The sequence below is a fragment of the Penicillium antarcticum genome (assembly GCF_028974205.1).
Source record: "Penicillium antarcticum strain IBT 31339 chromosome Unknown utg000009l_segment0_segment0, whole genome shotgun sequence".
Taxonomy (NCBI): domain Eukaryota; kingdom Fungi; phylum Ascomycota; class Eurotiomycetes; order Eurotiales; family Aspergillaceae; genus Penicillium; species Penicillium antarcticum.
Window position 1 is genome coordinate 5,971,427 of NW_026695307.1, and position 27,519 is coordinate 5,998,945.

A 27,519-nucleotide genomic window follows, 5' to 3' on the forward strand; every position below is an offset into this window, starting at 1 on the left:
CCGAAGGGACACTATCCCAATACTCAATACCAAATACTTCTCGTCCGGTGGTGAGGAATGGACTCGTTGTTCTCCGCCTCCAGGCTCTTCATCGTATCATACAAGAAGAAATCGATGAGAATGGCATTAATGCCGTAAGCCTTGCGCTGGCCAGTCTCGGCGACGGCCTTCGCTTCCGTATCCTCAGTTGCCTCCCCTCCATTTTCAAGGCTCTTGGCAGAGGCCTTCTTGCCACCCATCTTGACCTCGGGGTGCCGTCTTTCGATCTCCCGCTTAATCAACTCCACACACCAGATACTCGTTCCTCGAAGCTCGATCTCCCAGTTTGATCCTGGCTCTATGGGCTTCCGGTCACGGATGTGGCTGTCAAGCTTGGGGGCATAGCGAATGCAGTTTAGTTGGTGAAGCATCTGTGGGATGCGGTAGTCTGGTATATATGTCAGATTTGCCTGTCAGAGGAGATCGTACGAACGAAACAGCTTACCCGCAAACATGGTAATCTTATCGATGTCGTGGAATTCACCAAAATTCTCCCCATTGAAGCAGGCCCAGAGATCGGCAACCAGGATCTGAGCACGCTTGTAGAGACGGACTCTCTTTCCGTGGAAAATTGCCTCATCGCGGAAACAAGAGAAGTTTTCTGTTAGGATGTTTACTAGTCCTGCGGCTGAGAAATTGGCGCTGTCGACGCAGTTTGCGAAGCTGCCTCCAAATTCCTATACGATCATCAGAATAGTTCCTGAAGAGACCCGTGGTTTGAGACATACACCACAAAGAACTTCACCTGCTTCGCGCAGGCACTGCACACGTTCCTTAAACATGGGAATTTCTTCATCTGTTGCTGACCGGAAGACATGTTTGAGCAGCTCCTCGGTACATTTGTCTTCATCAACCCAGAAGTCAGGGGTTGTAATTGGGATGTCTGCGAGCTGTCAATTAGACTTTGTTCTATCAAATGAAAACTATCCACAAACTGACCTTCATCCAAAGCCCTCCGCAAAATAGCAACGAGACTCCAATATCCCGTCCAGCACTTGCCACGATATTCAACACAGAACCGCTTAGGCTCCTCTTCCTCATCAGAGAAGAAACTAAAGTTCAACAGATCCATGGCGAAGATGAAATCAACAGTACTCTCATCTTTAGTCTGCGGGTGTAATTCATGTTCTGACCAAGTCTGCGTGGAGTATTCTTTCTTCTGCATCATACGCCATATCGTTTCGGCAGCTTCCTTGGTGAATTCGCGGCTCACTGCCACATCAATGGCATTGTCAAAGACATACTGCGCACCTTCCAGCACCCTAGTCTCTGGTGGGGCATTTTTGGCCTGTCCGCCACCTAGTCCAAGATGCTGGCGGAGAAGCTCTACTAGCTCGGGGTCTGCTTCATCATCGGAGTTCACTTCCACTTGCTCGTTTTTTTGAGCTGGAATTGGGTCTCTTGAAGGCATGATGTGTCACTTGCTTTGATTCTGAAGCAATTGATATGTGGATGGATAGATGCAAATAATCGAGATATCTCCTTTGTATCAACTCAGGGGATTCTGCGGTGAGTCAACCACACGATCACGATAGAATTTCTGACCACCCTTGTAAGCTTGATTCAGACCTTGCACGGATTCGGGAATTGTTGCCACAATCAGGATCAAACTGATCAGAGAAATCCCTCGAGTGATCTTTCCAGATGTTCTCTCGCCACACCGAAAATTCGACCCGATGGCTTTGGATAGAGACAAGATTAGGTAAGCAGGGGTAATGGCCACTCGGATTTGGCCCTGAAATGTTCTCTACGCGGATAGATATTGGTTTGATAGTATTGGAGAGTATTACTATGGTTGGGAGTCAAGCACCTTGCATGTGGTGCATGGTCATTTGGCCACGCTAGAGCTAACTATTGTATAGTGCTGTGCAGTCCGTAGATCATGCAGGGTATAAAGTAATGCTCTACTTGTTCACCAGGTACACATGGATTGGTTCACTGTAACTGTGAGCTCAATATTCATATCCAGGGCTTCAGCTCCGAGAGCCAGAGGGGTATATCTGAGCATTTTGGTGGACCTTCTGGAACAAGAATGGTAGATGCAACGTGCAGGAGATAGGTAGAACTGGATTGCAAAGACAATTGCGATTTGACGGTCAATTACCGCTCAGTAATACCAAACATCCGAGAGTTGAAAAGAGAAGAAGGCCAAAAAGAGGAAATTGGTGTTGTTGTAGTTTCCCCAGATTGTGCCGTCATCAGCCTCAGATCGTTTCCGGTTCTCCAGCGCTTCCCTTCTCTCTTCTACCTTCACTTGCTGCCTCGACCTCCCTCTTTCGCCTTTTCTCCTACCTTCGCAACGCGACATTCCTCTTTGATCAATCAAACACCAGATTCTGATCACGACCAACCTCTGCTCCATGATGCGGGACAGCTCCGTGAAGCGGTCCCTCGGGACGGACCTAACCACCATGGTCAAGACGGTATAGACAGCCCTAGCGCGCATTACTTGTTGTCTCCTATGCAATCTCGCGACTATATGCTGACATTTCCTTGTCCCCTCTAGTCTCGCGTTTTGCTCGTCGGCGCTGGCGGCATCGGCTGTGAGCTGCTCAAAAACCTCGTCCTGACCGGCTTTGGCGAGATCCACATCGTTGACTTAGATACAATCGATCTGAGCAACCTGAATCGTCAATTTCTCTTCCGTCATGAGCATATAAAGAAATCCAAGGCTTTGGTACGTCTTATCAACGCCCCCCGCGTGATCGCGCCGCTCCCTTGCGAAACCCTCAGAATACACCGCCGCGCATTCGCATGGAGTATAGGCTCTAGTGACAACAAGAATGGCTTACTAACGTATTAAATTGATGTATAGGTCGCCAAGGAAGTTGCACAAAAGTTCCGTCCTGACGTCAAGCTTGAGGCCTACCACGCGAATATCATGGATAAAGAATTCAGCATCGATTGGTTTGAAAGTTTCACGGTCATTTTCAATGCGCTCGACAACCTTGCCGCGCGGCGCTATGTGAACCGGATGTGTCTCGCGGCCGGGGTGCCTCTGATTGAAAGTGGAACTACAGGCTTCAATGGCCAGGTTCAGGTCATTCGCAAGGTGCGCAAGACTTACAGTGAAGTATCCGACATATCTGGGATTTACTGACTTGAGAGTATACTAGGGCGAAACGGAGTGCTATGACTGCACCCCGAAAGAAGTACCCAAAACGTTTGCCATTTGCACCATTCGCAGCACGCCCTCTCAGCCAATTCATTGCATCGTCTGGGCAAAGAGCTGGCTTCTTCCGTAAGACTGAGATACCTTTTCACATCCTGTGGATACTGACTATTCAAAAGAGAGCTATTTGGCACAGGCGAAGACGAAGCGACAGAAATCCAAGCCGATGAGAATACGGATAATGGTTTGTTTCACATGATTTCACCCATTGAAGGCCAAACTGATGTCAAGCTATAGCAACCGAAATTGCGGAACTGCGCAAGGAGGCATTTGACATGAGGGAGCTCCGAGAAGCATTGGGAACCGACGAAGGATACCGAAAGGTTTTCCAGAAGATTTTCGGCAAGGACATCGAACGCTTGAAAAATATGGAGGATATGTGGAAGACACGTCAGAAACCACAGCTCCTTGACTTTGAAGTCCTCGACCAGAAGCTCTCGTCTATTGATCCAGCTATTGCCACCAAAGACCAAACAACATGGACCGTGGAGGAAAACTTTGCTGTTTTCCGGAATAGGTAGGAAACCAATGGGGTTCCCAGCGCCACGCGGAGATTAACTTGAATTATAGCTTCAATCGGCTGAGCAATCGCCTCAAGGAACTACAAGCTGAGACAGATGGTGGCGAGCCCCCGATTCTAACGTTTGATAAAGATGATGTGGACACCTTGGACTTCGTTGCAGCGACGGCAAACCTCCGAGCCATTGCTTTCCATATTGAAACGAAGTCCAAATTCGACGTTAAGCGTGAGTTTTCGCTATGTTAACTAGTTCGATTTGATCACAGCTAACGAATATTGCAGAAATGGCGGGTAACATTATCCCGGCTATTGCTACCACAAATGCGATGACGGCCGGACTTTGTGTACTTCAATCATTCAAAGTACTGCAGCAGGATATGGTGCATGCCAAGACGGTAAGATTCTGAACTCCCTCCCATTACCATTGCAAGCTAATAAATCGTGTTGGAAAGGTGTTTTTAGAGAGGTCCGGTGCTCGTGCCATCAACTCGGAGTCCTTAAATCCTCCGAACCCCGATTGCCCTGTCTGTTCGGTGCCTCAGATCCGAGTGGAAATTGATCCCGAAGTGGCAACCGTGAATGATCTAGTAGAAGGGGTTCTCCGAATGGAGCTGGGTTATAGCGGGGAAATCTCCCTTGCTATTCCGGGTCAAGTGATCTACGATGTGGACTGCGAGGATAATCTGGAGAAGAAGTTATCGAATTGGGGCATCAGAAAGGGTTCCTTCCTCACGGTAAAGGATGACACAATTGATGACGAGAAAGACCTGCGCGTCGACATCGAGATCATCATAGTTGAGCAGTAAGTTTCCCGGACAATCATCTCCCATGTCATATTTGCTGATTGACGGTCAGATCCAAATCCTCTTCCAACGGTGCCATGGAGGTCGAGGATTTCAAGCCTGCAAAGCTGCAGAAATTAATCGACATTCCCCTGCAACCCAAGCCTCAGCTGGCGGCGCAACCCAGTCCTGAGCCTGCCGCATCTACCAATGGCGATAGTGTTACTGGAAAGCGCAAGCGAGAGGGTTCAAGCGACCTTACGAACGAGCACAATGCCAAACGCATCGCTAGTACATCCGTGAACGAGCCTATCGTTCTTGATGATGACGATGAAGGCGCCATCACGATTGATGACTAGCTGTGGCACTTGAATTCTCTATTGACCTCGAAAATCAGGCCATGGTCATGGCTGTGGTCTCTCGTTGTCTTCTTTGGGAGTTTTATCAATTGTGCTTGACGAGTTTCTTTTTTCATTTACATCGGACACCCTGTACCATATGGCATAAAGGCGATTTTTTTTTTTTGATCTTCAAAAGAAGCAGTGTCCAAGACTTTCCTTCTGGCGAACAGGTTTAGATGCGGACTGGAATACAATAGGCTTGAACCATGAGTTAATGACATCTGTATCGCTTTTTTAAAATGCGACAGTGTACCTTCCAAGCTGTAAAATTTCCTTACATTACATTTCGCGTTGACAGTAAGCATTTCTGTCCAGCTAAACCGCGCTTAATCCACCATCGAGATTAAGTACACAATTATTCGCATACTCATTCTGCGCTAAAAATACAGCAGCATCAGCAATCTCACGCGGATCTCCAAAACGATGAAGAGGAATGAGATCCTTCAGCCTACTCATTTCCCCGGGTGTGAAATCTGCATCAACATAAATAAGCAAAGCGCACCCCCGCAAAAAAAGAATAGAGCCAACATACCTGCAATCATAGGCGTTTCAATATACCCCGGCACAATAGCATTCGACCGAATAACGGTATCCTTTAACGAAGCCGACGCCTCAACAGCCAAAGACCGAGTCAATCCGAGAAGACCAGCCTTAGAAGCCGCATATGGAACAGCACCAGTTCCACCTTTGATGGCTAGCAACGAGGAGACATTAATAATGCACTTTGAAGGTCTGTTCCCAGTAGCTGAATCATTTCGATTGCGCAGCCGGCTGCGAATTGCGGCGCGCATTAATGCTCTTGAAGCAATCATTGCACCTTCGAGGTTTGTACGCAATGTCTTGGATATGTCATCCAGTTCGGACCTGGGTAGGATGTTTGAGATGGAGATTCCGGCTGCGTTGACGAGGACGTCTACATTCGCCTGGATTGGGGTAGGAGTTAGATTTATTAAAGTAGATTTTATTCGAAATGTACATACCATTTCCTTCTCAAGCTCCCGCACCCATGATCCGGCATCTGAAACATCTCCGACAAGAAGACGGATATTGTCGGGCGTGCTTCGCTCGACATCCTCCTCCGGGGCACGTGTTGCAACTGTGCCATTGCTTTCATCAAGCCCAGCTGATGTATCAGTTAAGTTGGCTAGCTTGGTGGCTGCTTCTTGGAGACGTGTTTGAGATCTTCCTACTAGGACTATTGATGATGCCCCTTCCTGTAGGAATCTTTCGGCAATAGCGAAACCGATACCTGACGTCCCGCCAGTGATCATGCATGTTCGACCAGAGAGGCGGTTTGAAGACTGGAATTGAACATTGCTCTTTCTGTGGTTCGTTCGAGATGATGAGAATAGTCGCTTAGTTGATCCGGGATGGATATGACATTGTGGTTGTTGACTGTGGCTCCCAGTGCTGTGCAGGTATATTTGTCCAGGTGAAATGCAAATAAACGAGGCATTCCCTCGCAAGGAAGTCCTTGATAAGCGTAAATTGTTCATATTTGAATTAAAGACAGTTGACTGAAGTAGATGAAGACATCGAACTTTCCAATATCAAATCACGCAGCTTCAGCACGGACCATCACACTATGGTTAAAAAGGCTTCCGCGCTCCACCGCGTTCAACTTCTTCAACTACGGCCTTCACCATGGATTCCTCACAGTCGGAATACGTGACTCTTGTGTCCTGCGACGGGTTTGAATTTATTCTTCCCCGCAGCACAGCTTGTGTTTCAGGCACTATCCGCCGCATGCTACACCCTTCCAGTGCGTGGATTCGGGATCCTGTAGTCGGACTTCACTAACCATCTACAGGCAAATTCTCAGAGGGTATCTCTGGCCGATGTGTCCTGGATGATATGACGTATGTCTCTTACTTTCGTCTCGTTCGTCTTGACCAATGCTAACGTGGCTTTCTCTTTACAGTGGTGTCGTCCTCGAAAAAGTCTGCGAATACTTTTGCTACAATGAGAAGCATAAAGACCAGGCCAACGTGCCGGACATGGACATCCCGCCTGAATTATGTCTGGAGCTGTTGATGGCTGCTGATTACTTGGATACTTGAAGTGTACGTGGTACCTCGCCCTTCGGTTTTTGATTGTATCACTGACTGGGGCTTCAAGTATGCTCGTTTCACTTCCTATCAGCCCTCCAATTATTAACGGCGCAACGGTCTACGTCATTTCACTTACAAAGATACCACTGGAGTTTCGGACTGGCTCAAAGCAGGTTCATCATGGCATTATGCCAAACATGTATTCTATGGAATACAGATATCATTCACACTGAACCTGTGTCTTGTTCCTTGTTTTATTTCGTTTAAGTAAGGTTTTCTATACACCGTACACCCCCAGGGAGAAAACCCGCCCCATCTAAGCATATGCGCTCGGCCCTTAGCACTATGGTCGAAACGTCTAAAACGGATGGCAGAACAAATATCCCAATGATTTTACCTTTGCCAGATATCCACTGGTCTTGGTTTTTCATGAAGGGGGACATGTGACGTATTTTGATGGATTCTTATATAGTTTGGCTGCTCACGATTGCGGATTTGAAGTATGAAGCTCGGTTTTCAACAACATAATTCACTTATTGCACAGCAATGACAAACACACAACGACTCGATTTCTTTTCCCATGTCAGTATCAGCAATTAAGAAGTTATAGCCCAGCAATTACCTGCCAAGTAGAACATGGTCTTGGAATCCCCGCCGGAGCCTCGGCGCTGACTCAGCCCCCGGGAATGCCCCCATTCCCAAGTCAAGTGCCGTGAAGTCCGCTCTTACGATAAAGGTCTACGGGATGCAGTTCACATGGGTGATGCTCACTGTAATCTCCGGTTTCATTTCAATATTCCCATATTAAAGCGTCAATTTGCGTGAGCCCACGCCTTCCGGATGCACTGGCGGGCCTTCGCATTGATTGCATCTCCCCCGGATCACCGATAAGGGTCACATCCCACGTTTACAATGTCTGGCATCGTGGAAGCCTCTACGGTTGCCAGCACATCTAGTGCACCGGTGCTACAGCATTTCGAACCTACAACTTTACCAGAACCTTCATCCTTATCGTCATTGCCGCTCCAGCTCCTCACGTCACCCTTGCGCGCCTTTCAACACGCCGAGACCTTTGCCCTCCGGACAGTTCCTCAGACACTCGCTAGAATCCCTGGAATGAACGCCCTAGGGTTGGACTTCTGGAGCGGAGCAGATCCGACTACCGGGGCCGGTGACGCAGGGACAGCAGCAACCAACGCGGCTGCGAATATGGCTGGAGCTGCGGGAGGAGTAGGCCAGGATGGTGGCTACTACATTGCTGAGTTCCTTAGCGCGATCAAGAAGGTCGGCGGTTTCTTTGGGTACTTGACCAGTCTGTGGTCATTCGCATGCTTGGTGGAGGTAGGTTTGAACTGGCAACAATGGAGGTGTATGATGCTAATCGGTCCAGGCACTCATTCTCAACCGCATCACAATCTATGCGTCCACTCGGCGACACCTTCGACTGGGCTGGGAAAGACGCCTGGCTCTCCGTTTGATCCCTATCCTTCTCTTGTTGTTTCAAATCACGAGTCTGCTTCGCGGAATCAGGTGCCAGACATCGCCCGACTTTTCGACTTTTCGATATGGCAAGCCCGGAAAGCAACTCATCTTCGACTATTCCAGTGATGGGGGTGCTCTTTATACAATCAGTTCCAAGCTCTTAGGATGGGAGTCTGTCGAGCAGTCCTGCAGCGCTGTGAAGATGGGCCGCACAGGCACCTCGTCGCCGATTCCGTACGGGTCCTTTTCTCTCTTGTGGCCGACATTTTTACTTCTTTGCGGGAGCCACTTCGCCGAGACTTTGTCATGCGCATTGCAAGGAAAGCCTGTGATGACTGAGACAGGAATGTCTATCTTTGAGCATTCACTTGCATTCGCAGAAGCCGAGTCGATGATTAGCAAATCAATTGGACTGGGCATGTTTGGTCTTCCGAAACAAAGTCCTCTCAGTACAAGTTCATCTGGCGAAGCATCAGCCTCGGTTCTTCAAATGCTTACAAGATCGCAAGTTTTGGAACGCATGAATGTGACGCCTGAATTGTTACTCATTGCACTGATATCATGTTGCAATAGTTTAACATCCCACCTTTTAGACGTCATCGGGAAACAAAGCAGATATCGGCTGTTAAATACTGCTTTTTGGGGAGCCTGCTTCATGGCTGCCATGTTATGGGGGTTGGAAGGTGGCCCGCCCGTCAGCATTGAAACCGGCGTTCTCAAGTTCCCCACAGTATGCATTGTCGGGTTCATTCCTCACATACTTGTCCTGTTTGGCATCGTTGTCTGTGTGTCAATCTATGGAATCGCCCTCACAATCACCGCTTTTTCAATGCATCCGGAAGATGAGCAACCTGTGACGCTCCGTGAGCGGTTCATGCTCGCACATGATAATATGCAAGGATCCAACCAGATCCGCAGCGTTCGCATTAATAGACACGAGGATTTCTATACAACTTTGCTTAGGATCGGCTATGTCGCTCTCACTGCTGCGAGCGAAGCCGTCTTTTTAAATGAAGGCAAAGCAGTCATCGCGCGGCGCATGACATGGCTAGAAGAGGACCGACTCGCTGAGATCGAGGCTTCGCGAAAGAAGTCCTCTTCTTATGAACATTGGCAAAGTGAATCAAACACTCGTCCGATCGAGGCTTTGGGCTTTGCAAGCTTTGACATTCCACACGAGCCTCCAGTTTGGGTGACTGGCTACGACCGTGAAAAGAAGATTGAGAAGCAAAAGAATGGCAATCGCGCCGTTCGTTCTCAAGCCGAGCTTGGCGGAGTTGGAGCGGTGCGCGTGTCCATCCGCCTATGGCATGTTGCCTCGTTCTTCCGTGCTATTACGTTGCTCATCCTGCGCTGGGTCGCATTCGGATTCAGCATAGTACTTGATCGACTGGGATTCACTGCTCGTCCGATGTGGCTGAAACGCCTGATTGGACACCGTCAACAAGCGGCTGAGACTGAAAAGCCTGGTGAATCACGTCCACTAGATTTCTGGATCATCTCTGATGATGGAGAAATCAGACTTCCCGAAAACGGTGACTTCGATGTTGAGCTAGAGATGAGGAAGCGAGAGCGGACAAATCGAATCGAACGATTGGGACCGGATGAAGGCTGGCTAGATGACAGGTTGTACGGCTGGTGGAGATCTGGTGGCGCCTGGGGCAACCAAGATCATAGCTCAGACTACCAACCCGCAGCTGACGATGATTTTGACACCACTAGTATGGTTTCCATGTCGACCAATGCCTCCGAATCAGAATGGGAAGACTACCCATCCGATGACGGCCGTCGCACTCCCACTCAACGTGAACCATACGCAGACAAGGCACGCCCCGCCCCTATCCAAGATCCTCTGCTTGATATGAGCACTCTCGCGCGTCTTCTCGACCCTCGTGACAGCGAAAGCAGAGAAGAAGCTCGCATCCTTGCCGCGCATCTCAAATCCAGCCAGGATAGCCCCCAGGTCATGACTCGCAGTCGCTACCAGAAAGAGATTGAACGGGAGAAATCCAAGATCATCTTCTCCTCTCGTCTGCACCAGTTAAATGCCATGGAGTCCGGGCCGAGTGGGCGTAAGCCCACCGCGGATGAGGAATCCGAGATTCTGGAAAAACTCATCCTCTCTCGTCGCGCGGAGACCTCACCTCACGCCGATGCCTCTTCCTGGGAGTCCGGCGCAACAGGCCTCGGTCCCAATGGCCCGCCTTGCGTGGTTTGTCAGACTAGCCCTCGGGCTATCATCACCTGGCCCTGTCGCTGTCTCTGCATTTGCGAAGACTGTCGTGTTAGCCTTGCGATGAACAACTTTGGCAGCTGTGTGACCTGCCGTCAGGAAGTTGGGGGATTCATGCGTCTATGGGTTCCGTGAGCCATCACTTTCACACCCCATAACCCTTCTAAACATTCTCTATTCTCCAAGGGTCGGCGCTTAGTGGCTGTAACATACTGCATTTACAATTTTATGATTTCGGGCTTGAATGGGGCTTTTTTGTTTTAGAAATGCTGTGCAGGCCTGGTTCGTTAGGTGTTCTGAGACAGATATAGCTTTCTCTTCTAGTTGTACAAACTCATGCTTTTCTTTCGAGGCTCACTCAATCCTAAATTTACCATTCTTTTCAAACGCTTCTGCGATTGAGCAGCGTCTCTTTCATTTGACAAGCCAGAGAAAGAAAACCGGCATGTATTGGCATCGTCTATGATAATCACAATCATCTATCAATCTAAATCTAGATACGGTCAAAAAGAAGGAAATGAACAAACCCGAAAGAAAATGACATCCCGAGAGAAGAAAGGAATAAGCCAGAGCCATACAAACATCCACCATCCCTTAATCAACCCTAACCAAAGGCCGATAGAAAGCCTCCCACATCTGACTCTGAATCCAAAACCGCAGATCAGAGTCATCATGAGGAATCCAATCCGCCCGCGCAAGTCCCTCTTGAACAGAAGTCTTGATAACAGCCGCAGCAATATCAATACTAATGTCTCGCACTTCCTCCACGCCGGGAAGCAAGGGTAGGCTCGCATCCCGTAAAACTGGTGATCTGTCCTTGAGAGCTTCAACTGCTGCGGCGATCATTTTCTTCGTTACCAGGCGGCTTTGTGAGAGGACTGCTCCTAGGCCAATACCTGGAAAACAGACCGAATTGTTACATTGGGCTGCGATATCAGGGTTCAGTATAATAGTATGGCTATTGAGGAGGGTCTCGCACCGATGTCGTATTCCCTGCCCGAGTATTCTACTGCCGAGAATGGACTGCCTGTTGCTATGAGGGCTCTGCCATCTGTCCATTCATATAGATCCTTTGGAATCGCTTCGTGGCGTCTTGTGGGGTTGCTCAGTGGGAATATGATAGGTCGTTTAACATGCTGAGCCATTTCGCGAATTATCTCCTCTGTGAAGGCTCCGCCTTTTGTAGATGTTCCAATAAGTACATGGGGCTTGACCCTTTTGATGACGGTAAGTAAGTCACGGTCGTGGTCGGGCCACTCGTCATCGGCTCGGGTATATCGCCGTTGTCCGTCTGTCAGTCCATCCCCAAGTGAGTCTATGAGAAGGCCCGCTGTATCGAGACACCTATATGAACGCAAGATGTTAGAACAACAATATCATTTTCTTGATGGGGAAATAGTACCATATCTGCTTAGATGCTTCTTTGACGGGTATCCTGGTTTCATTGGATATAGCCTCAACAATTTGATCCGCAATGCCGATGCCAGCAGTTCCAGAGCCAAAAATTATAATGTGCACATTCTTTAGTGCAACATGGCTTATTTGCAACGCAGCCAACATGGCAGCGAGAGTGACACAACCAGTTCCTTGAATATCGTCATTGAAGCACGGAATCTGGAATTGATATTTATCAAGGATCCTTTGTGCATTCCTAGGCCCAAAGTCCTCGCTAGATCTATCAGTTATGCTTCAAACCCAGACAATATTTAGAAACGTACAAATGAATAAATGCCTTTGGGAAGCGTTTCCGAGTGGCTTGGACGAACTTCTCCACGAACGCATCATACGCTTCACCTCTAACTCGATATTGTCGTAGACCTAAGTAGAGCTGGTCGTCAAGTAGACTTTGGTTCTATATAGCAATTAGCTGATAGACAGCGAACCGCTAGAATAACTGAAACAAACATCCGTTCCACAATCAAGAACAATAGGAAGCTGTCGCGAAGGGTGAATTCCAGCACAAAGTGTAGTGAGAACAAGTTTCGCAACTGAGATCAAGATAGCTCCAACGCCTTGGTCTCCATCGCCTAAGATCTATCAATTGAGTGATTTATCAGCAATATGTCTCGACAGTATATTTCTCATTCGTTAAGTGGATATATATACTGACCTCTTCACCGTCACTAACAACAATATAATCAATATCATCCGCCGTGCCAAAAGCAGAAAGATCCTCCTCTATCCGATCCTGGTCATGGATGTTCAGAAAACACCCTTCAGGCCTCCTAAATAAACGAGAGTAATTCTGGATAGCGTCTCCTTCTGTTGGTGTATAAATCACGCCGAACATTTCTTTAAGGTGATCTTGCAAGAGCTGTTCACTTGTCAATATGCAAAAGATATATTCACTTACACCTTCGTCTTGATCATACCTTATAGTAAAGAACCTCATTCTGCGCCTTCTTACTAGCAAGAAAGACATTCTTCGATAGGTCATCTTCATGGCTTTGATATTGTTGATATGCGCGTTCAACTTGTTCATCCAGGGTTTGAATATTAGGAGGGAGGAGGCTGTGGAGTTTGAATTCTGTTCGTTCATTACTTGGGAAGGCAGAGCCTTTGTTGAATTGGGATGATTGGAGGAGGACTGCGCCCTTTTTTTCTCCTATTAATGAAAATGCTGTTAAATTATTTGATTGAATTTGCTTACTGTGTGCGGACATTCGACTGGTCCTGTGTTTGCACGAGGGAGTTTCGCGAATGTTTGGACTTGTTTTGAGTTTGTCATCTTCGTAAAGAAGAATCGATTGTTCTAGAGATAAAGGGAAATAACAGAGGTTTGAGCTTTATTTATATGATTGTATAGGATACTTTGTAGTTCGCTATATAGAAAGAAATGGAGGTCAAATATCAAATGCGAGCTGATGTCATTGTTCAACCACACAGCATACCTTATGCAGCTATGTGTGATATGATAAGTATCGCGATTACTGCCCTATGCATGATTATTGGGTCATCGTATAAAATGGATGGTTACTCGACCAAAGATGCCTACCATGACCGATCTAGACGATAAATCTAGTATGCGGTGAGCCAGAGGCTTCATCTATAGCATGAGTCAAGCAGACCTGTTCAAGGTGAATGCATAGACCTACGTAAGACGCATGAGAATAATGGGATAAAAGTCAAAATCATCGCACAGCATGGTTTGTATTAAGCGTGTCAACTATACAGGGAAATACACCATTCCAGCCTCCACAGACCCAGATCGAGAATCCGGAAAGCAAGTCCCGGATTCCAAATCAAATCAGCCAAAAAAAAGCCAATAACCGGTCCGCAGAAACCAGGAACAGGGTCAAATTAGGTATAGATAAAATTACAGGACGTAAGCGGCAGCAGCGGCGATCATAGCAACACCGGCCATGTTGCCCTTGACATTGGCAGCGGCACCAGTGTAGGCAGGCGAGCTGGCGGAAGCGGAGGCAGAGCCAGTCTTGGTAGCCAGAGGGGTGGAGCTAGCAGCGCCGCTGGAGCTGGCACCGGGACCAGAGGTGTTAGTGGCAGTGGCGGTGGCAGAGCCGGCGGCGGAGCTGGAGGCAGCGGAGGAGGACTCGGCGGCGCTGGAGCTCTCGCTGGCGCTGGCGCTGGTCTCAGCGGGGGCGGAGCTGGAGGAGGTCTCGCTGGCGCTGGTCTCAGCGGGGGCGGAGCTGGAAGCCGAGGAGGTCTCGATGGGAGGAACCACGATGGGGTGGCCAGCGGAAGAGCACTGAGACACAACGGCGTTGGACACGGCTAATATGGGTTAGTGGGTTGGATCATTGGGTGAGCTGGTTGTGGGTTGACATACAGATCTGGTCCTTGACCTCACAGGCCTTCTGCACGCAGGGAGTGATGGTGCTGACCAGAGAAGTCTTCTGGCAGTGGCAGGCGAAGTCGGTCAGCTCGGAGCAGCCATCGGAGGTCAAGGCAGTGACGAAGCAGCTCAGCTGAAGGGATTGTTAGTTGGCATGTCTTGGACGTTTGTATTGTCGTAGTGATTCATACCGAGCAGGCTGGGACGTCGGGAAGCTGAGCGTTGGCCAAAGTGGCAGCAACGAGGGCAATGAGAGCGTGGGAGAACTGCATCTTGAAGAGAAAATGAAGACAAAGTCTGGATTATAGTTTTAAACGGCGTGCTGGAAACGACTGTCAAGTTGAACGAAGGCGATGGGTTGTCGAGAAAAGAGAGATCCAGACCTAGAGGGTGGGACATGCCTTTTATAAGCTTCGCCCGTACCTGTGTCTGATACTCCACGACTGGGGTAACCCCTTTCAGTGTTGCACCAAGCGTTCATGGGTGGCCCCATCACATGTCTCCGCATGCTTAATGGAAGAGTCTTTCGCCCACAAAGATGGGGCAAGACCGCGGTTGACTCAGATCCGTAATTACCACCGAGCTGGGGTCCTGGATGCTCATTGCATGGCCAAGACTGACGGTTGACGCCGGATCCTGTTCCCGCAGCCGAATGAACGGAGGAAACCAAATGGCTAGCTCATGTTGTTGTTGCGCTCGTACGGAGTACGTATACCCACACTGCCAAGGTTGAACTAGACAGGGTCGAAAAGGCAGTCTAAGAAAGGCTGGCCCGGTGGCAATGCCATTCTATGGTGCACTACCCATTCGGAGCTAGTCAGCCGGTCGACTGGAGACTTTGAGGTTTAATTTCCACCGTGCAAGGCTAGACCCTTGACACACAGGGACATGACGATAGGGGACTGGCTGTGTAGCATATACGTGGGTTGTGCAGGATATCCACTGCAGAAAGTACCGTATGCAATGAGATTGGTTAAAAAGCAGGATTCAAGCCATTGTGCGGTGTGGAGTACGTAGACCATGATACTTTGCGCCCATTACCAGCCCAGTGACCATTGAGGGTGGCAATATGGAAATGTGAGACAGAAGTCGAGAAGTAGGGGAAAATCCGGGGAAAGATTGGACCCCGGCAGGGCCCGAGGGAACGTAGCATCAGACTATCCCGATTTGGCGTGTGGTCCGACAACTCGCATATTTTAATCTATTCGCTGTGGATATGGATATTATTGGGGTAGCACAGCGCTGTTCGATAAATTAAGACGAAGGAGGAAGGGCCCAAACTCAGGAGGTGGACTCTTCGATCTTGGAACTGGTCAGGAACCATGTGAACGAGGCAATGAAAGAGGACTCGTGGGTCTCAATTCATGAACGGAAATAAGTCTGAAAGGAAACTCCGCGATTTCAGAGTTGAGCCGGACTTGTGATCATTCGATATAGTCCGGGGAATCCGTAGGCTGGCAAGATACCCGAACCACGGACATCCAAACGACGAGTCTTGGAAACGCTGTACCTGCATATGATGATCGCTGGCTTCCCTAGGGTATATTGTACACTGTACACCTGCCATGAATGTCTTGTATTCCCAAAGACATAGTGGGACAGGCGGGGTCTCCCGTAGCCGACGAAGTGAGACATTTTAGCGGGGACAAGTCTGCAGGTTCGCCTTTGGAGCCAGGGCGATCACATGGGACAGAGATCTTTGGGGGCTGGGAATAGTTTGGCAAAGAGGCGCCGAGCCACTTCCGACGTTCCAGGGAAAATAGCGCATAGACCTAGACGGGGGTACATCTGCATTGGGCTTAGACTTCATTCTCGTCGATGGGCGATCAGAGGCGAATGATGATCGCGGAGGCGTCGGAAGGCTGCAAGACCCTTGTCTAGGGCCCTCCCTAACTTGTCTGTAGACTTTGGAAGTCAATCGAAGCGAAACATTCGCAGTTGTAGCCCAAGAACGAAGAAGTCAAGAGGGTAAACAACGATTTGCCTACGATTGCGGGGGTGGAGTCTCCAAGCCGTGTGAATTCCGGGGTGAAATCAGGCACGGTCTCGAAGATGTTTAGAGTCCAAGCCGAAATGAGATGGCGTTCAACAACCCCTTGATCCAATATAAGATAAATTTAGTATGCTTCGATGATCGGCTCAACGGCCCTGTCACTTGGAGGCCCTTATGATTGATTAGGATCGGCGTGTCCAGGGTACAGGGATTCAACCATATCAGTAGATTCATGTTGACTTCAATTGCGCTTCATCTATTTCAAACGAAAAACGAGAGACTAATCTGCCTCGGTCGAAGGTTCACATGCAAGGATACAAGTCAAGAATGAGGTCAGCGTGAGCCTCGATACCGCACACGTGACTATCAGTTGCAATTGAATTTCTGCACTACGGAGGCGGTTCAGGTGTCAAAAGTGTTCAAGGTGCTGGGATACCCCAGACGTTCATTTCTCATTAATATTAAGACATTTCCATACTCCGAACCCATGCAAAGTATACAAGCGAATTCCCTGCTCAAGACAGTACTTCATCGATGTACGCTCGCTCCTTGATATTCTTCCCCTTGAGGATGACAGCCAGGACCTCAATAGGCGGGTTCAGCTTCAAAGCGTTTGCGCGCCTCCAACGATTGACACGAGGGATTCCAATGCAGGGCTAGAGACAAGACGTTAGATATGACCTCTGGTAACGTCGGTTTTGTGAAAGAGAACAGAGAGTACGTACCCCATACTGACTGGAAAGATCAAAATGCCGAAGGATCTTCTCCTCCACGTCTATGCCTTGCTGGTGAACTATTGAGTCGAGTTAGCCTTCAGTTCCCTTGACGCCTCCAGTACCCCAGTGCAAAGCAACTTACTCCGAGGTGCCTTGCGGGTCTCCTCCTGAGACTGCCAGTACCGCCAGACATCTTTTTTGTTCAACTTCAAGGCCCGCTTGTCCTCTTCTGACGTGGGCGCTGGTTTTTCGACTGTGGGCTGCGGGCGGACCACTAACTCTGAAACAAGGGGCTCGGAGTGCTCGACAGGGCTGGCGGGTACATTTTGAGGCTCGGGGGTGGCAGAGGTCAATTTCCTAGAGAGAGGGGGTGTTGAGTCGAGGGCTTTCGCTTTGTCGGTTGGCGCAGTGACGGGCTTGGTCACTCGGGACTGGTTGCCGAAGGACAGCGTCGATTGCGCTGCGGCGGTGTTTCTTGCACGGCGACGAGGAGGCATTCTGTGAATGTGCTGTGGCTGGAGTAGAAATGTAGGTCTAGGCGTGTGGTGTAGTGATGTAGTGTGGATGAGGTGATGTGGAGGATGTGGTGGAGAAAAGCGTCATTCTGTTGCACTGGCAACCAAAGCTTGCCGGTATTTGGGTTCAGGGGACCATCCAAGATTGTACTGTATACATTTTATATCTTATATTCTATCTTCTTTAGAGGCGTCTATGGTAATGGTGGATATCTATAGTAGATTAAGTAAGTGAACAGTTAAGCGCCGTGATAGTGATCTACGAGTTCATGTAAGATGACGATGATGACATCGGTTGGAAATTGGGCGAGAAACAGAGGCAAAGACAGATCTAAGGATATACTTGGATCAAGATACGAACAACTATACAGTAACATAGTACTGCCTACATCTAAACTCCGTGTAGAAGTCAATGGATCTACACTGAGGCTCTAAGTTGGGGGTTCAACCCTTCCCCACCAACCTGCGAGCTCAGCTTCCCAGCTTCTTCCAGCTTCACCCCCCTCAGCTTTTCCAGCTTTACGCTTTCTCTACACCACACCTCTACCCTCCAACCTCACTCCTCCCTATGAACCGCGCGAAAGGTTCCCCCGGCCGATTCGCAGATACCCCACAACTCGACCACCCGCACGCCCATGGTGCGACAGGCACAACTTGATCGAGATGGCCGCCTTCGTGCGCGTTTCAGGCCCGGCAAATGGGAACTTCCTGATCGGATACCCGGGCATATCTGCGACAATGGTAAGCGCCCTTGTGCTACAACTTCGCGAGGCTTCGATCTTCCCCCCTGTTCACCGGCCTTGACTGACGTATCCAAGCCTCGAGTCGAAGGTAAAGTCGAGATTCGACCCTGTGTCGGCATTACCGCCCCGGTCAACGTTTCACTCGTCACAATTTCTCTCCTCCGCCGCGAGACCATTCACCCGTCAGCCGACTCCCTCACAAAGAAGCGCCTGGCACCTCCGCGGAAAGAGATCACGGATATTGTAGGCAAGGAAATGCTTCTGTTCCGATGTCCGGCTGGCAGAGAATACGAAGAAGTAATATCTATGGATTTACCCTTTGTGCTCTTTATTCCTTTTGGTCGTGGTGGCCGTGATGCCTCTCGGCGCGTACCCCCAGCCAGCGTACAACTTCCTAGTCGCACTGCCGAAACGTACTATGAGATGGTAGTCATGGTCCAGCAAGGACAACAAGAACAGCGCAAATATACCTTCCCAGTTCCCATCGCACGCTACGACACACTCTCCACATTTGGCATGTACAATCGTCCAGAATCCGCGGAACGGGTATCAGATCACTTGGTCACCTTGGCCATTTCATTACCACGCTGGTCGTATGGTCCCCTCGATCCCGTCAGCGTCTATGTCAAATTATCACCAAACGAGAGTTGGATGGGCAAGGCTCGCAAAGTGACCATCAGCAAGATCACTATCGGAATCGACGAAGAAATCATCTACAATCACGAAGGCGACGAGCCCCAACGGAAAGTCAAAGTGCTGGCCAAAAAGACGGAAAACATTGGTGTCAAATTACCTCAATCGGGTTATCTCACAAACCTCGGCTTGGTGTTTCCCGCCAAGGATCTTCGCGATGCGGAGGGAATCCTACCACGAAGTAGGACGGCATTCCCAACATACGGGGTGAGCGGCTTCACAACCACCGCAAGCCTATATAAAATTGAATACTATCTCACTGTTCGCGTTCGTTTTTCTCACTTCCATTCCTCTCATGTGCACCAAGACTAACATGAACAGGCCCATCTTACCTCTGCAAGAGACATCACAATACGACAACCAATTGTAGTCTGCCCCCTCGACCACGCCGGCTGCAAAGAAGAAATGGAAGCAATCGAGCAAGCTGCCCGAGATGCCGCCCACGTCAACCCAGACAACCCGATGCTCCCTCTCCCCGCAATCGTTCGACCTAACGACCACAACGCCCTAAGTCATCTCGGAGTAGCCATTGTCGGCAACCAGAAGAAACCGTTGATCGATTGAGCTGGACGATGTTACTCTTGGGTCCCAGGAACAGTGAACGAAACATTTAATATCATTCCCCCGTCTCGACGCACATCGGCAATCAACAATTGGATTGTCCGCGCCGGCGATATCACAAACGGGGCGTTGACGTCTCCAACGGACAGCTATCACCATACCCACATCCAAGCGAACGGCTACAGATTGTGACCACGCTATATCACGACATGTCTTACGATTACATAGATGGAGTTTATTGCATGGCATTCCCGAAAACCGGCTGTTCATTTGTCTTAGGCAAAATGGGGGTTTTTGGGCTGCCTGTTGTTTGGGGGCTTGAACTTTGTGAAACTGAGCTGGTCAGACTTTACTTCTTGTCAATTCCTGCCTTGGTATTGCTTTGAACTTTGTGGTCGGTTTTTTACCCGGCTATTCCTCCTGTGGCACATATGCATGCTGCTTTTGTAGCATTGCTGACACGAGACATGTCAATACATGGAATTATGAATTATTTTTAAGATTATGCATCTACTATCTCGAGCTGAAGGTTGGGTGATAGAGGTTTATATGTTAATGTATATTCAGAGATATCATCGTCTATCCCAAAGGGTCGATCTCGATGTCATTATACACAAGTTGCCACCAACGTTAATCACACGAACATAATCTAGGAAGAGAAGGATGGGGTATCAGGCTTCAGGAAAAAAAAAAAAGTAACGCATCGACACAGGAACGATCACTATTTCCCAATCTCAAGGAATCCCATTGCAAGGCTTAGCATATCGGCATCAACAACTTGAGCGTTCTTTTGAACTTGGCGCTCATTGTCGATGTCGCGAAGACATTCCTTCAACATGGCTAGGATAGTCTGGTATTGTCTGGATGTCGGTCCGAAGGTGTCAAGGGCGTTCTCTAGGCTGTTTGATATCTGGAATTTCGTCAGCTTTTGTCTTTTGTTGACTCCGGGGTATCATGTACCTTGCGTAGAGTCTCATTGTAATCTATGGCATTCTGGATAGGAATATCCATCGAGAGTATTAGGGAAAGACAGAGGTTTCCTGGTGATATGTGATTATTTTGATGTTGATGGGACTCGCCTTTGTGGGGAATGGGATTTGACGCCTTAGGCAGAAACTACATTCACCTCCTGTCATGAGAACTTTTCAAATTATGATACATTTATAACAAAGAATAGACAACAATTGATCGGTATATCTTTGGTTCAAATCATCCCGGACTATGAGTCCGCCACTTGTTTATGGTGTACCCCTGTGCAGCAAGGAGCTCTGACTTAACAGCCTAGCCGTACCTCTTTGCCACTTTCTGATCTACAAGGAAGATCTAGCATCCTCCTTTGCAACCAGAATCAAATATTCTTTTCAAAAATTAAACAAACTATGTTTTTTAAATCAAGCGGATCCGCAAAAAGGCCTAAAAGTTTAGAGATGTATGTGTATTAACCCAGACATATTCGCATTGACCGGGTCTCACATACGAAGATGCCCCAAGTTTGGCCATTGAAGTATGCAGCACGAGACTAATCTTGTGATAGTATCCTCACAGTTATGAAATCCCAATCTCCTGCAACCCCCAAGGTCTCTCCTCAATATCACCTGCACTTCCGTCCTTGTCGCTAACTGGATTAGCAAACTCAACCAAGAACCTCACCATCCACTCATCCATACAAAAGCTCGTATCAACAGAACGCCTACAAGCCCGATGAAAAGCCTGCAACCGCTCCATACAGACATCAAGTGTAGGCCATAATTTACGAAGCCGGGTCAGAATACAGAAGTTCCTCTCCAGTCTTCCTCGTGCAAGAGTAACACTCTCGTTGTCAACCCCGAAAAGCAGAGTGTGAATCTGCACCGTCGATGCAATCACAAGCACATGACCGACCATATTGTACAGCACCGCACAACCAGGTACATCCTCTGAACTGTATATCATTTCAATCAATTTGACGGCGTGATCTTTGCATGTTTTTGCGTAGAAATGTGTTCGTGGCGAGAAACATCGCGAGTCTTCGTGTAGGAATCTGTAGAAGAGCATTTGGCCGTAGTGGTAGTAGCCTAGGTAGAGAGTGACGAAAAGTTGGCCAAGACCTTGAGAGGCGTAGTTTAGGAGGTTTTCGCGAGTCTCCTGCATACCGCTTGGTAGAAGGGTGATCCATTCATCGAGTTTGGAAGAGAGTGCCTCGATTGTAGAGATGGCATCTGCTGTTTCGATTTTGTTTTCGGCGGCTTGGATGTTGAAGTCATTGATTTGGGCTAGGATCCTGTTCAGTCGAACCATTTGGGCTAGCAGTGATGATGCGCGATCTTCTTCTACTTTGACGGTGAAGCCCTGGTGTCTGGTCATGTTTAGGAAGTTGTCTTCGTTCATCGGCAATGGTACGTTGGGCTGTGGGGTCATTAGGCGAGGGAGTCGGACACCACTTGAGGACCAAACGTCTATCATGCATAGCGTCCACCATACTACCGGAGGTTAGCATGTTGCTGAATAATCGTAAGAAGGATAGAAGGACCTCTCGTGTAGACTTCCTGCTCTACACAGTTTGAAGCAGGGGAATTTGGAAGATCGAGTAGCTGCGCAATACGACATGCAACGGCGTAGTATATTGTTTCCGAGGCCGGTCTGCCATCTACAACGCCAATGGCACCTAGCAAAACACACCCTTGGATCGTTGTCAAAGAGACGTCATTCAAGTCCAGCAATTTCTGACATTGTGTAGCGTAACCATGTCCTCTTTCTCGAGGGTCTATTTTTGCAAATGAAGGATCGTTGGAGAATCTAATTTAATTAGCAATTAACGTGAGGAAATGAAAAAAAAAAACATACCGTGCAGCCAATGCAAGCATTCCATACACTAAAATATCGGGCGCCTGGCCATTGTACATATCTTCCAGGAAACTAGGCCGATGGAAAAGCGAATGGAATTTGTCATGCACGTACTCGAAATAGAGTTGCACTAGCTCGACGCAGAGAGACTGATCAGGTAAAGTACAGTGCTTCCTGCTGTTTCGAGCTGCATGGCTGATTTGTTCTGGTGTTGATGTATCGGACGCATTTGCCGAACGAATCTTTCGTGAGCATGCAAGGCCACGGGTAGAGCAATATGAACAAGAGTGACCAGGAGCTGGAATGTCACATTTTCGCCGACGTTCGCTGCACATTCTAATCAGAGAGCAGGTAACGGAACATGAATGAAGTGCTTACCGGCAAATTGAACAGGCTTTCGCAAGCCTCATTCTGAATTGATGTATAGAGGCTCACGAACGCATGCCATTAATAGCAGACCAAGAAGATCGGGACCGGGATGGCCTGGATGCAGGTAGTGAGGCGGGATTGGGCAATGGTCCCCATAAGAGACGTTGAAAACCGCAGCCGTTTAGCCGAGTCTCCTCCGCATTCCCACCCCGCAACTCCACGATCTATACGTCTGACTCCCTGAAACACTCCTTGCGCAAATAACTTGGATGACTTTTCTTCATACGGAATCGCTACAGCTTCTGTTGGCTCCGAGCTAGATATCAAACTCCGAAGCATATCGTGGTAGCATAGTCCAGTATCACATTCTCGCTCGTTGGACACAAGTCCCTATGTGCCCGGAACATTAGTGCTGATAAAAAATCGAAGTAGGACTTCTTGCAATATCAAACCATATACTAGAAGTATTGAAGTCACAATGGCCTCACTTCGATGTGGGGACAGCTAGGGTGCTGTTAGTTCCCATCACCAGTGTACATTGACACTGACCAGTTGACATCAGCCCGGTGGTGTCAGGCAAAAAAGGAAAGCCAAAGCCGGAAACAGATATATTCTATAAAACAAACAGGATAAACAATTTCGTCACTCTCGAGAATATTTGACACAACTTATCCAAATTCGACTTCCGTAGTTTGGATGTGGCGTAACCAATAAGACGCGACTGTAGGAAGCGCGTAAACACCCACTCAATTTTGCTTTTTATCACCTCAACTTACACTTCAGTTCTTTGCTAATCATTTACGATTTTCCAACATTCAAATACATCCTGCATCCCGCAAAGCTGAACTGAATTCATCATTCCAATCATTATGGGCTACGCATCCAAAGTTCCCTACCCCCAAGACCTCTGGGAGCGTGTCAAAGCAGCACGCCACCTGAAGTCGCAGCGAGATGTTTCCCCCGAAAACCCAGTGCTATATGTCTTCCTCGTGATATATGATTGCTGGAATGGCGACGAATTTGGAGGAGGAGAGGCCGTTTCGGGTGTTTATGGCTCCCTGGAAAAAGCCAACAAAGCTGCACTGGACCTTTTTGCAGAGAAACACCCGGAATGCTTCGAGATTGATGAAGAGATGTCGAATTGGTATCACAAACACACCGAGAACATAATTGAAAATGAAGGCGAAGAAGACACAGTTGCATGGGACGTGAATAAGAATGGAGAGGTTTTAGTGGAAGCAAAGGGCAGCGAAGAATTCGGGGAACATTATGGTGTACGTGTAGAGGCCAAGAAGCTTCAGTGATATCTCAGTGTACAAGGTCAAGTTCGGGGCTCCAAGAACGACGCGTTAATGGAGACGGTGAGACGTTTGGGACACGCCCAAACGCCCAATTCATTTCTAAATGTTTATATCAAAACTTTCACCCATTTGATCTCATACACTTATACATGATGAGTTCAAGCATAGACTCATATATGAGCTCAGGTCAGTCAAGCGACCTAAGCAAGGACGAGTCTAATTGAGATAACTGCCCGAGGGCAAGTCGCCGGGGAGACATTAGCTGTGATGTGTATATTGTTTCCTGTCATGAAACAGCCAGGTAGTGTCAAAGTCGCAATCAAACATCATGCCCATCGCTCGTCCAAATGTACGTTCTGAGGAACTGTATAAGTGTCTGTGAGCCTTATATGCATGCGATCACGTAGCAAGTGAGATGCGATTGTACAGTCGGTAAACACTCTCAAACTGAATCGCCTAACCCAATCTCAAACCCATAGGGATAACCCAATATCCGTACAAATGCCGAGTCGTACAACATCGCAAAGCCAAGAAATGACTCCATCGCCGCAACTAAAAATGCGGGACGGCGTAGTGCAGCGGAATTGAGCAGCCCGAGGCCAATAAGAAGCCCCCAAAGCCGCCGACACGGAGTATCCCCGGGGCTTCCTCCGCATTTACATCCCCACAACAACTCCACAGAAAAACTTATATCGCTCAAGATGCTTGCGATCAGCAGGTTGAGCTCTCTGAGTTTGAGCGGACCCTTGGCAATTCCACTTTACACTACGTATTGTGCCGTTGATACCAAGTTCTGCATTATTATTGACTTTTATATACTCCGAGTTTTGTCCACTTCTGTTGATGTAACCTCCCCGCAAGGGAGACATATAAAGGTATGCTTCTTTCCTTCTTTTCGAGTGTGCATTGGTCAGAGAAGAAAAAAGAAGTTAAGATGCTTCGCTTTTCAAGGGGTGTTGCGGTGGCCACGGGCCTCGTAGCTATGCTCGCTCATTCTCCAGCTGTCATGGCTCAGGATTTTAGCAAGCGTTAGTTCCTTTCCCCCTCAATTATTCCGCAGGACTAATTGATCTTTACAGCTATCGTGGCGGATGGTACTTCGTTTGCTCTCAATGGAAAGACCGTGTCCTACCGCTTCCATGTGGACAACACTACGGGGGACCTCTACGGTGATCACTTCGGTGGTTCAGTCACAGGTGATATCCCCCTAGAGTCTGTTGCCGATGTCAACGGTTGGGTTGGAACGCCAGGCCGGGTGCGCCGCGAGTTCCCAGACCAGGGCCGAGGTGATTTCCGGATCCCTGCCATTCGCATTCGCCAGTCTGCAGGGTATACTGTTTCCGAATTGCAGTACAAATCCCACAAGATCGTTGCTGGGAAGCCTCCTCTTTCTGGGTTGCCTGCTACCATGGGGTCCAACGAGGATGCTAGTACATTGGTTGTTTCTTTGTACGACAAATACAGCGATGTCTCTGCCGACTTGTCGTATTCAATTTTCCCCGAGTATGATGCTATTGTTCGCAGTGTCAATGTCACGAACCACGGAACATCAAATATTACCATCGAGTCTCTGGCTAGTTTGAGCGTGGACTTGCCTTTTGAAGATCTTGAGATGATCAGTCTTCGTGGAGATTGGGCTAGGGAGGCTCACCGTGAGAGACGAAAGGTCGAGTACGGCATCCAGAGCTTTGGAAGTGCTACCGGCTACTCGTCTCACCTTCACAACCCATTCCTGGCATTGGTGGAGCCTTCGGCCACCGAGTCCCACGGCGAGGCATGGGGCTTTTCGTTGGTGTACACGGGCTCATTCTCAATTGATGTCGAGAAAGGCTCGCAAGGTTTCACTCGGGCCTTGGTTGGCTTCAACCCTGGCCATCTTTCTTGGAACCTCCCACCCGGTGAGACTCTCGGTTCACCGGAATGTGTCTCGGTATACTCCCAGGATGGAATTGGCGGCATGTCGCGCTCCCTGCACAGCTTGTATCGCAAACATCTCATCAAAAGCAAGTTCGCCACTAGTGATCGACCCGCCCTTCTCAACAGCTGGGAAGGACTCAGCTACAACATCAACGAAAGCAGCGTCTACAACTTGGCAAAGGAGGCCGCGGAGGTAGGCGCCAAGCTGTTCGTCCTCGACGATGGCTGGTTCGGCGAGGAATACCCACGAACATCTGATGATCAAGGACTGGGTGACTGGGTGGCGAACCCAGACCGGTTTCCAAATGGCCTCGAGCCGATGGTGAAGAATATCACCCAGCTCAAGTCTGCAGATTCGTCAACGAACATGCGCTTTGGTATTTGGGTCGAGCCTGAAATGGTCAACCCTAACTCGACCTTGTACAACGAACACCCCGACTGGGCTTTGCATGCAGGACCCTACCCTCGGACCGAGAGACGTAACCAGCTGGTGCTCAACCTTGCGCTGCCTGAGGTCCAAGAGTTCATCATCAAGTCGATGTCGGACATTTTGAACAGTGCAGATATAAGCTACGTCAAATGGGACAACAACAGGGGTATTCACGAGATGCCTTCCCCTGCTACTGACCATGCATACATGCTCGGCATGTACCACGTGTTCGACACCTTGACCTCGAAGTTCCCCGACGTTCTTTGGGAAGGCTGTGCCTCGGGTGGCGGCCGTTTCGATCCAGGAGTTTTGCAATACTTCCCGCAGATCTGGACATCGGACGACACCGACGCTGTCGAGCGCATTACCATCCAGCTTGGTACTTCGCTTGCATACCCGGCCAGCGCGATGGGCGCTCACCTCTCCGCTGTGCCGAACCAACAAACTGGCCGTACAGTCTCGGTTGAGTTCCGCGGGCACGTTGCGATGATGGGTGGATCCTTTGGCCTGGAGCTTGACCCGGCTGAGATGCCGGCCGAGGATAAGGCTGCTCTGCCGGGGCTTATTGCCCTGGCTGAAAAGGTCAACCCCATCGTGTTGACTGGTGACATGTGGCGTCTGAATTTGCCAGAGGACTCAAATTGGCCTGCTGTCTTGTTCATCTCTGAGGATGCTAAACAGGCTGTGTTGTTTGTCTTCCAGCTCAGTGCGAACATTGACCATTCTTGGCCACGTATCAGATTGCAAGGACTGGATGCACAAGCTTCCTATAAGATTGATGGAAATGCGGTGTATACAGGTGCCACTTTGATGAATCTTGGTTTGCAATTCCCATTCGATAGCGATTTGGGTAGTCAGGTTGTGATGCTGGAGAAGCAGTAGAAAGATTGCATGTTTGGAATGAGGTTGAACTACTGTTGCTAGAAGACAGTATTTCCCATAGAAAATTCAAGTAAACATCAATGAAAATCGCATCATATAATAG

The 27,519-nt window shown here is 48.8% G+C and overlaps 13 protein-coding genes across 13 annotated transcripts; 6 read left to right on the forward strand and 7 right to left on the reverse strand.

Moving 5' to 3' along the window:
• Positions 1 to 23: 23 nt before the first annotated feature.
• N7508_010595 (queuosine 5'-phosphate N-glycosylase/hydrolase) lies at positions 24 to 1,450 on the reverse strand (the record flags this gene model as incomplete). The annotated part of the gene is made up of 4 exons (XM_058468655.1): positions 24 to 427; positions 485 to 716; positions 768 to 922; positions 979 to 1,450. 4 exons carry the CDS (start codon positions 1,448 to 1,450, stop codon positions 24 to 26), a joined length of 1,263 nt encoding a protein of 420 aa, XP_058316501.1.
• A 949-nt stretch (positions 1,451 to 2,399) lies between these two features.
• On the forward strand, positions 2,400 to 4,872 carry N7508_010596 (E1 ubiquitin-activating protein ubaB; the record flags this gene model as incomplete). The annotated part of the gene is made up of 10 exons (XM_058468656.1): positions 2,400 to 2,462; positions 2,546 to 2,716; positions 2,855 to 3,091; positions 3,156 to 3,280; positions 3,331 to 3,395; positions 3,449 to 3,728; positions 3,782 to 3,957; positions 4,014 to 4,126; positions 4,184 to 4,533; positions 4,587 to 4,872. 10 exons carry the CDS (start codon positions 2,400 to 2,402, stop codon positions 4,870 to 4,872), a joined length of 1,866 nt encoding a protein of 621 aa, XP_058316502.1.
• Positions 4,873 to 5,229: 357 nt separating this feature from the next.
• On the reverse strand, positions 5,230 to 6,410 carry N7508_010597 (SDR family NAD(P)-dependent oxidoreductase; the record flags this gene model as incomplete). The annotated part of the gene is made up of 3 exons (XM_058468657.1): positions 5,230 to 5,387; positions 5,447 to 5,837; positions 5,895 to 6,410. 3 exons carry the CDS (start codon positions 6,408 to 6,410, stop codon positions 5,230 to 5,232), a joined length of 1,065 nt encoding a protein of 354 aa, XP_058316503.1.
• Positions 6,411 to 6,558: 148 nt separating this feature from the next.
• On the forward strand, positions 6,559 to 6,974 carry N7508_010598 (elongin C; the record flags this gene model as incomplete). The annotated part of the gene is made up of 3 exons (XM_058468658.1): positions 6,559 to 6,676; positions 6,725 to 6,773; positions 6,836 to 6,974. 3 exons carry the CDS (start codon positions 6,559 to 6,561, stop codon positions 6,972 to 6,974), a joined length of 306 nt encoding a protein of 101 aa, XP_058316504.1.
• A 903-nt stretch (positions 6,975 to 7,877) lies between these two features.
• Positions 7,878 to 10,815, forward strand: N7508_010599 (putative ubiquitin-protein ligase (Asi3); the record flags this gene model as incomplete). Its single annotated transcript, XM_058468659.1, has 2 exons — positions 7,878 to 8,306; positions 8,356 to 10,815. The coding sequence occupies 2 exons, from the start codon at positions 7,878 to 7,880 to the stop codon at positions 10,813 to 10,815; spliced, it is 2,889 nt and encodes a 962-aa protein (XP_058316505.1).
• A 459-nt stretch (positions 10,816 to 11,274) lies between these two features.
• N7508_010600 (NAD-dependent malic enzyme) lies at positions 11,275 to 13,408 on the reverse strand (the record flags this gene model as incomplete). The annotated part of the gene is made up of 8 exons (XM_058468660.1): positions 11,275 to 11,606; positions 11,660 to 12,024; positions 12,083 to 12,349; positions 12,399 to 12,532; positions 12,586 to 12,714; positions 12,791 to 12,994; positions 13,053 to 13,274; positions 13,331 to 13,408. The coding sequence occupies 8 exons, from the start codon at positions 13,406 to 13,408 to the stop codon at positions 11,275 to 11,277; spliced, it is 1,731 nt and encodes a 576-aa protein (XP_058316506.1).
• Positions 13,409 to 13,996: 588 nt separating this feature from the next.
• Positions 13,997 to 14,745, reverse strand: N7508_010601 (CFEM domain-containing protein; the record flags this gene model as incomplete). The annotated part of the gene is made up of 3 exons (XM_058468661.1): positions 13,997 to 14,412; positions 14,468 to 14,606; positions 14,665 to 14,745. The coding sequence occupies 3 exons, from the start codon at positions 14,743 to 14,745 to the stop codon at positions 13,997 to 13,999; spliced, it is 636 nt and encodes a 211-aa protein (XP_058316507.1).
• Positions 14,746 to 16,981: 2,236 nt separating this feature from the next.
• Positions 16,982 to 17,679, reverse strand: N7508_010602 (putative DNA polymerase delta subunit 4; the record flags this gene model as incomplete). Its single annotated transcript, XM_058468662.1, has 3 exons — positions 16,982 to 17,122; positions 17,192 to 17,259; positions 17,325 to 17,679. 3 exons carry the CDS (start codon positions 17,677 to 17,679, stop codon positions 16,982 to 16,984), a joined length of 564 nt encoding a protein of 187 aa, XP_058316508.1.
• Positions 17,680 to 18,305: 626 nt separating this feature from the next.
• On the forward strand, positions 18,306 to 19,697 carry N7508_010603 (arrestin C-terminal domain-containing protein; the record flags this gene model as incomplete). Its single annotated transcript, XM_058468663.1, has 3 exons — positions 18,306 to 18,438; positions 18,516 to 19,400; positions 19,455 to 19,697. Exons 1-3 carry the CDS (start codon positions 18,361 to 18,363, stop codon positions 19,695 to 19,697), a joined length of 1,206 nt encoding a protein of 401 aa, XP_058316509.1. The 5' UTR covers positions 18,306 to 18,360.
• Positions 19,698 to 20,415: 718 nt separating this feature from the next.
• On the reverse strand, positions 20,416 to 20,705 carry N7508_010604 (uncharacterized protein; the record flags this gene model as incomplete). The annotated part of the gene is made up of 2 exons (XM_058468664.1): positions 20,416 to 20,604; positions 20,655 to 20,705. The coding sequence occupies 2 exons, from the start codon at positions 20,703 to 20,705 to the stop codon at positions 20,416 to 20,418; spliced, it is 240 nt and encodes a 79-aa protein (XP_058316510.1).
• Positions 20,706 to 21,239: 534 nt separating this feature from the next.
• Positions 21,240 to 22,091, reverse strand: N7508_010605 (fungal specific transcription factor domain-containing protein; the record flags this gene model as incomplete). Its single annotated transcript, XM_058468665.1, has 1 exon — positions 21,240 to 22,091. The coding sequence occupies one exon, from the start codon at positions 22,089 to 22,091 to the stop codon at positions 21,240 to 21,242; it is 852 nt and encodes a 283-aa protein (XP_058316511.1).
• Positions 22,092 to 23,755: 1,664 nt separating this feature from the next.
• Positions 23,756 to 24,190, forward strand: N7508_010606 (uncharacterized protein; the record flags this gene model as incomplete). The annotated part of the gene is made up of 1 exon (XM_058468666.1): positions 23,756 to 24,190. The coding sequence occupies one exon, from the start codon at positions 23,756 to 23,758 to the stop codon at positions 24,188 to 24,190; it is 435 nt and encodes a 144-aa protein (XP_058316512.1).
• Positions 24,191 to 25,121: 931 nt separating this feature from the next.
• On the forward strand, positions 25,122 to 27,416 carry N7508_010607 (alpha-galactosidase; the record flags this gene model as incomplete). The annotated part of the gene is made up of 2 exons (XM_058468667.1): positions 25,122 to 25,215; positions 25,267 to 27,416. The coding sequence occupies 2 exons, from the start codon at positions 25,122 to 25,124 to the stop codon at positions 27,414 to 27,416; spliced, it is 2,244 nt and encodes a 747-aa protein (XP_058316513.1).
• Between the last annotated feature and the right edge of the window lie 103 nt (positions 27,417 to 27,519).